The 8118-nt window shown below is 35.3% G+C and overlaps 1 protein-coding gene across 1 annotated transcript; it reads left to right on the forward strand.

Annotated features, from left to right (window-relative positions):
* The first annotated feature begins 1708 nt into the window (after positions 1-1708).
* On the forward strand, positions 1709-4592 carry LOC145014908 (putative E3 ubiquitin-protein ligase XBAT31). Its single transcript, XM_078973345.1, has 8 exons — positions 1709-2026; positions 2168-2230; positions 2395-2466; positions 2653-2774; positions 2856-2996; positions 3083-3190; positions 3273-3534; positions 3811-4592. The coding sequence occupies exons 1-8, from the start codon at positions 1847-1849 to the stop codon at positions 4198-4200; spliced, it is 1338 nt and encodes a 445-aa protein (XP_078829471.1). The 5' UTR covers positions 1709-1846; the 3' UTR covers positions 4201-4592.
* Positions 4593-8118: the final 3526 nt, after the last annotated feature.

Here is an 8118-nt window from a genome sequence, read left to right on the forward strand (position 1 = left end):
TTATTTGTTTTAATTGTTTTATAATTTAAAAAAATGCAAAAAAAAAAAAAGGGACTGGTCCACCCTCTCTCTCTCTCTCTCTCCCCCCCTCTCTCTCTCACTCTCTCTCCCCATCTTCTTCCAGGATCATCTAAACCAAACTCACCAAACCCAGCACTACCCAATTCACAAACCAAACCTCAATCTCCTTACAAGTCAAAATCAAGCTTCCCATCAGAATCATCTTTGGAGATCATGAAACCATCACAACATTTAACCCCTGTGATCTCATTCAACTCCCCAAGAATAGACTCGGTGGTGGATCCTTAGGCACACTTTACTAAGTTATCGTCCTACTCTGGATCCATTATTACAATTAGAAAGATCTGTAAAAACATCACCCATGGTAACAAATTCGAGCACTGGGTTAATTTTTTCGATGGCCTTCGTGGCAACCGGTGGTTGTTGCCGCTTTGATTTGGTTTTTGGTACGACGGCGAAGCGTTTGTTATTCATGACTACTTATGTTTAGGTAGCTTGGAGGAGTTCCTACATGGTAAGCAATCCCATAATTGAAAACTAGGGTTTCTAAATTTTACCTTTAACCGATTTCAAGTTCGCAAGAAGCGAAGGCGTTCAATTTATGCCGTTAAATTGGGAAATCGGATAGGAAATAGCGCTCGGAGCAACGAAAGCAGTAGCATCGATTCACAGTCATGGTCTTCTCAGTGAGGTGATAAAATCATCTAACTTTCTGATTCAAAGCGACTTCTTACCTCGTCTTTCCAGCTTTGAAACGTCTGTGGTCAGAAATAATGTGTTACAGTTTGGGGATTTCGATATTGGAGATTATCACCGGAAAGAAACATTCGATGACTAATTTGGGGTAGTATGTAATGGAGAAAAGAAAGAGAGAAGGGCTGAAAGGTTTTCCCATTAGATGAGAAAGGAACAAGGGTGGAGAGAGAGAGAGAGAGAGAGAGAGAGAGAGAGAGAGAGAGAGAGAGAGAGAGAGAGAGAGAGAGAGAGAGAGAGAGATTTTATTTTTAATTTTTAATTATTTAAATACCAAAGAAAATAAAGAAAATAGAAAAAAGAAATGAAAAGGGTAAAATCATCTTTTTAAATGCATCAAGGACTAAAAATCTAGAAAATCATTGATTTTGGATCTTCCATGCAAATCAAAAACTTTTTGGACCCCATCCAAAGTTTTTAACAAACCACAAAAATCAATTTTACAGTTTTATCTTTTTGTGCATATTTAACGATTTTAGTTCATTTAGTAGAAAAATCTATTTGAAATTGGAAAGATGTATATAAGCAAACGGACATTAAATGTTATTAACCCATGAAAATATGTTCGGATTTTTTTATGTGTCTTTGCCATAATAAATAAATATCATATATAACGTTCATTGTAATTGTTTAGATCTTCTAGATATCAAAAAGTGATCACAGTAGTTTTCAACGAATTTTATCCAAATTCTTTTTTGGAGGGTAAAGAACAATCGTAAGAGATATTTTTCTCCGTAAATAATATTTGCTCAAATGTATAAAACTATATATAATAAAATTTATTTAAATGAGACACGGACCCACTACGTTATTTTTGGAATCTCTAAACTGCCCGAAAATTACTGACTCCTGCCCGTTGTCAGACGTGTACCCGTCCATCTGCCCGTCGCCACCTTCCTCCGCCTTTGCCTTCAGTGTCCCCATTTATCTCTGCAGCTACTTAAATACGACGCCATTTAACCCTTTCTCCATTCCCGACCACCAATCCCTCTCTTGGTGGTAGTAGATGATTCCGGTGGACTTCCGCCGGTCTTCTGCGTAAACCATCAAAACTTCAGATTACCCTAAAACCATGGGGCAGGGTCTTAGTTGCAGAGTACAAGATGAGCATGGATTGTTCACAGCAGTACAGTTTGGCGATTTGGAGATTGTGAAGACTGTTTTGGAGAGAGATCCATCTCTGATTCAACAAAAAACCGTTTATGATCGCCATTCTGCTCTTCACATAGCTGCTGCCAATGGCCAGATCGAGGTTCGTAGTTGAACATTTCTGGGTTTCTCTGTTCGGAAGTTGGCGCTTCCTCAAATATTGTTGTTGTATTTGATCGATTCGATTGATTGGCGCTTTTAATTTTCTATCTTTGATTCATATTTTATCTGGGTTTTCTTCCAGATTCTTTCTATGCTTTTGGAGAATCGATCTGTCAATCCTGATTCTTTGAATCGTCATAAACAGGTGTGCTTTTTCCTCTCATTCTCATTCTCATCGATTGATTTGAAGTTTCTATAATTTTTCAAATCCTTTTTCTGAATAACGAATGTGAAGTCCAGAGCTCTTTGGAAGCCCATACTTCCTTAACAACTTAACTGATTTTGTCCAATCTGATCAATTGGTATCAGACTCCATTGATGCTGGCTGCAATGCATGGGAAGATCGCTTGTGTTGAAAAGCTTATTGAAGCTGGGGCTAATGTATGTCAAGTTCTCTCCTTTCAATACATTCATCACCCTCACATATGTTTCCTTTAAGTTTCTCTAAAGTAAAAATTGATGATGATGTTCGAAATCGATTCTCAAAAGTCGAAATCGAAGATGATATCATCTGAAATTGATCGTCTTTAGTAGAAATTAACAATGATATTGTCTGAAATTGGTCAGATTCTGATGTTCGATTCACTGAATGGAAGAACATGCTTGCACTATGCCGCTTATTATGGCCACTCCGATTGTCTCCAGACCATTCTTTCCTCTGCTCGAACCTCCCATGTCGCGTCATCCTGGTGGGTATCTTCCTTTATCCTTCAATCTCCTTTTTCCTGAATCAAATTTCTGTAAACTGAATTGGGGATTTTGGATTTTAGGGGCTTTTCGCGATTTGTGAATATAAGAGGTGGTAAAGGGGAAACACCATTACATTTAGCCGCCCGTCAACGCCGGCCTGAATGTGTTCATATACTTCTAGACAGCGGAGCTCTTGTCTGTGCTTCCACCGGTGGACATGGGTAACTGATTCTTTCATAATCTTTCGATATACTTTTATTAATTAATCTTGCGATTTGTAAATTTATTAATTAATCTAATTTTGCAGTCTTCCTGGGAGCACTCCACTTCATTTGGCAGCAAGAGGTGGTTCCATGGATTGCATCCGAGAATTATTAGCATGGGGTGCAGATCGACTTCATAGAGACGCATCTGGGTAACCTTTTTATTCATCAAAATCATCAATTAACAACAATTTCGACAAAAAAATCGCTGATTTATCCCAATAATTTATACAGGAGAATCCCATATGCAGTCGCTTTAAAACACAAAAACGGCGCATGTGCAGCTCTGCTAAACCCATCATCCGCAGAGCCACTGGTGTGGCCATCACCATTGAAATTCATCAGCGAGCTTAATCAAGATGCAAAAGCGCTGTTGGAACAAGCTCTAATGGAGGTCAACAAGGAACGAGAAAAAGCAATTTTGAAAAACACCGGCTACTCGATGCCGTCTCCTTCCCATTCCGATACCACCGCCATGGATGATAATATCTCCGAGGTAATTAATTAATTTCCACAATTTAATTTCATGGTCAAGATTCAAGAACACGGTAAAAACAAATGCAGAAAGACAAAAACTTTTGGATTATTAATTGTTATAAATACGTTGAAATGGTCATACGTGATGACTTTTGACTTTCGATGACCAGATATTTTTATTGACTTTAAACACCATACGTTTACATGCGATTTCAATTACTTTAATCAACACTTGAATAAACATTCTAGAATCGAATTTAAAATTTATATAATCTTTGATATTTGCAATTTGCAGGCGAGCGATTCACAGTTATGCTGCATATGCTTTGACCAATTATGCGCCATTGAAGTTCAAGATTGTGGTCATCAAATGTGTGCTCAATGCACACTCGCATTATGCTGCCACAACAAACCGAACCCAACAACCTTATCCCTGCCCGCACCCATCTGCCCGTTTTGCCGAAGCAACATTGCCCGGCTGACCGTGGTCAAAGTCAAAGTCAACACTGCTGACCAAGAACTCGATCTTTATTCCTCCCCTAAGCAGAGAAAATCAAGAAAGTCTATGAATTTAAGTGAAGGGAGCAGCAGTTTTAGGAGTTTATCGGCTGTGCCATCGTTTGGGAAAATTGTGGGTCGCGGGTCGGGTCGGGTTTCGGTTGATATTGAAATTGATAAACCGTGAAAAAAGGTTATGAAAGTTGGAAACTTGGGTTGCAAGGAATAGGGGAACAATTCTTGGGGTTTCCATGTATAGAAAGATCTCTTCGAATCTGTTATTTGTTTTAAAGATTTGTGGGGGAATAAGTAAAAGCAAAAGGTGGTTGGTGAGTATTTGTTTCCATTGTGTTTTACTTCTACTTGAAGCAGAAGTAGTAAAAGCTTGCATGGGAGACTTTGTTTAGTTACTTGTTTAAAAAGTATTCTTTTTCACTTTTTTTTTTCCTAAGGTTAGAAAATTCAGAATTCAAGATTGTTAATGTACCCATCCCTCCAATGTAAAAATGGTGTGTGGTTAATTGAACCCCACCTTTTATTTTTATGTCCATGATTATGATGAGAGTAATTTTGTTTATATATGTTGGAGCAAGATTTTGACTAGATAACGTTATATACTTATATATGTCGAGTCTTTACTCTCTATTTGATGGTTCTTGAAGGGAATAAAAAAAATCAAATATTCCACATATCTCACCTTACACGCATTACAAATCTTTATATCACTGTGTGGTTGTGCTTCATTATCCTAAAGTCATAAAGATGCAAGAAGAGTGAAGATCCACCTCCTTATATGCCTAATGGAGAATATAGAAAAGTAATAGGATATAAACATGATGCTCATAGAAATTCAAATGTGGTAGAACATTGTTGGATCGGATAACGAACACAACAATAAGATATTCATGAGGGAAAGAAGATTGCAATGGTTCATGTTTGTAGGAGACAATCTATAGATGCTATTATTGGGAGGAGAGATCATATAAGAGAGAAGTGAATATATTGTGAGGTAAATTTCAAGAAGTTAACTTTTACCTAGAGTACATGACCATGTTCAAGAGGTTCTAGATGCTCAAAATCATGACATTTGAGTAGTATAACGTCATCTTCAATGTATTGAACTAATATGAGTATTGACACATATATATTCTACTCACTATATAATTTTACCTACTAAACTCATATAAGTTCAATGGATTGACACATGTACATTCCACTTATTATTTGTGTGTGAGGAGAGAGAGTGTAGAGTTCAATGAGGATTGAACTCCTCATTCTATTGAATGTCATGTCATTAACCTACAATGAGGATTATATGAACTTGTATTATATGTGTATATATAGTCTAAATTTTTTTTTTTTTTTCATTTTAAGGTGTATTTTTTATTGAATAGGATACAATTTTAAATGCGTGATGTACAATCGTGGTTGTGTTCATGGTATTTTGGTTAAAGTATAAGTGTGTGGTTGGTGGTTGGTCATGTGATCCCTGTCTGTTGGTTTCAATAATTTGCTGTACCATTCATGTATTCGTGCTTATTATGTATGAGGACAAGTGAGATTGGGTCATATATCGTGGGGACCAAATTGTAACTATGATTGTTTGATGGGGGTGGATTGGCAAGACTCTTCTAAAGTTTTGTGGGGTTTGTTTTGATCGATTTTTGACTCCCTTCCACTTCCATTGTTTTCAAATGGAACACTTGGTCAAGATGTTGTGGTCCTCGATCATTTTCTTGCGTTTTCATGGGGAAGTCGACTATGCATAAGTATGTAAAGAGATATTTTGTACTCCGTTTATCCGTTTTTGTTGTTATTTGATTTAAATGTTACGTGTCCAATATACATAGATAGAATTATCGATACTAAAAGATAAATTATATACCTTGCTAATTCTATATTTAAGGAAGATATGTCAATACCAATGTATATTACAAAGGAATGAGAACATGTTTATAATTATTCTGGTTTCATATCGGAACTTTTTCTATCTATACAAACTTTGTTATTCCGAAAGCTAGTTTTTATGGCTCGTTAATTTGTTATGGTAGACTTGCACTCCATTTTGGCTTGGTGTGAGACTGGAAGTGGAAAATCTGATCCAACCCGCTAACCCAACATGAAATAAACATATGTTGGTCGTTTAAGTAAACGGTTTGACACAACATGAAAGAACTGAGATAAAGATGTCTAAAACTGTGGAAATCATAGAGTTATTAAGCTGATTAGTCAACCATTAAGATAAATAGTTTAGTAGAAAATGAGTCTCCAAAACCCGATGTCGTAGGTTCAAATCCTACAGAGTGTGATTCAGATCTTCTTCGATCGAATTCGGTTGAAGCACTGATTGGAACGACAATCTGAATTTGGCCTCCTGGATATTAAAGAAAGAAGGTCAATAAAAAAAGATGTTAATTAATCTAATCAAAGATTCAACTGATCGCTACACCTATATTGTAAATATACAGTAACAAATAATCCAACCAAAGTAATAGGAATTAAACCTAACACAATTTCAAATAGAAAAACTTCAATCATTTCAATTTGTTTGAAAGGAGAAAAAAAGAGGTAATATCTATACCTAAATATTAATCTGAATTACCATAGATCTCAATGACCAAGAATTGAGAATGGACATGGTAAGTAACTATAAGTACACAAAAGTTTGCGGAAAATTTTCATTTTATGAACTGTGCAACGAATTTCAAATCAGTCGTATCCTGCTCAGACCAATAAATAGGTTGAGGTTATAGTTAATACCGTTAGTAGAAAACTGACACAACACAAAATAACTGAATGACAATGTGATACTATGATAATTTTAATATTCAGTCCGGTCATTATTAAGCTTATCAAACATTTATTTGCATTCAATATATTACTATCTAATACATGCAAGTATGTAACCTATTTGTGATTATGCTACCACGGTTGTTATGATGTCAATTTGGTTTGCAAGGATGGGGTCCAAAATGTGGGGAGGTGTCCATTCTTTTTACTTGCGTCAAGTTAAGACTACTAAATGCATATAGGCTTTGTTTTTATGTTGAGCACTTGAGTGTATTAATATTTGTGACATCTCATACTATAAAATAATATTCGTTTTGTCACCTTTGTATTGAGTCAAGAGAACTACTTTGGTAGACAGGAGTACACGTAAATGATGTAGAATCATGCATCAACTAGATATCTTTTAGAGTAATATTATATCCATTTCTTTTTCTAGATGATAATGATTAACTCACACGAACCAACTTGTTGACCTAAATAACCTTAGACCCATATAATACCTGGTAAACCTTATGGAATAGACAAACCATCCCAAAAAAATTACAGATGGTCTTCCTTTGAAGTCTGTTATACCAGTGTACAAGAGACGATTCCTTTGAAATGTTTTATTTATTCGATGTTATTTCACCCAAAAATGGTTTATTGTCATCTTTTTTTAGTGAACACTTGAGAAAATTACTTATACTTAGAGAAAATTACTTATACTTATTAAGAATGATATCATCCTTTACTATTTAAAGATTTATCTATTATAAAAGCTTATAAGAAAGAAATTATGAAGATTATTATTAAAGTATCGAGGGTTTTAGGCTTAGCATATCGTGAAAGTAATGTATAGAAAAAAATAATTGGAAATTACATATTTAGTCCTTAGACATTTCTACACCTCCGTTTGGTCCCTTCACCAATGATTATGTATTGTCATGTCATCGACATCAGGATGTTAAAAGAGAAAATTTGTTAAAAAGTTTCCGAATATCTTCATCGGGCGCTATATTAAATCTACCATATGTATGTGTGGATCAAGATCTTATCTCCCGTTTTGTTTAAACAGTTTAATTAATATTGTTATCTTTTATGTCGATAAATATAAATAAAATAGAAGATTCCATTTTTAAACATTTGAAAATAATAATAAAATAAAATTGTGATTATTTAAAAGTCCATCTCAACTTGGATGAGGGACCAATGTTTGTTGGGTTTGAATATTGAGATGTTGAAGAGTTGCGTAATTCGGTGTTAACACGCTCGAGGACCAAACAGTCTTTGTATCAATACAAGTCCATACATGAATTTGACTTACGGGTCCCATTTT

The sequence above is a fragment of the Lactuca saligna genome, chromosome 9 (assembly GCF_052625555.1).
Source record: "Lactuca saligna cultivar CGN05327 chromosome 9, ASM5262555v1, whole genome shotgun sequence".
Taxonomy (NCBI): Eukaryota; Viridiplantae; Streptophyta; class Magnoliopsida; order Asterales; family Asteraceae; genus Lactuca; species Lactuca saligna.

Coding starts and splice junctions, on each gene's coding strand:
- LOC145014908 (XM_078973345.1), top strand. CDS start 1,847: ATGGGGCAGGGTCTTAGTTGCAGAGTACAAGATGAGCATGGATTGTTC. Junction 2,027..2,167: donor CTGCCAATGGCCAGATCGAG/GTTCGTAGTTGA, acceptor GTTTTCTTCCAG/ATTCTTTCTATGCTTTTGGA. Junction 3,535..3,810: donor TGGATGATAATATCTCCGAG/GTAATTAATTAA, acceptor TGCAATTTGCAG/GCGAGCGATTCACAGTTATG.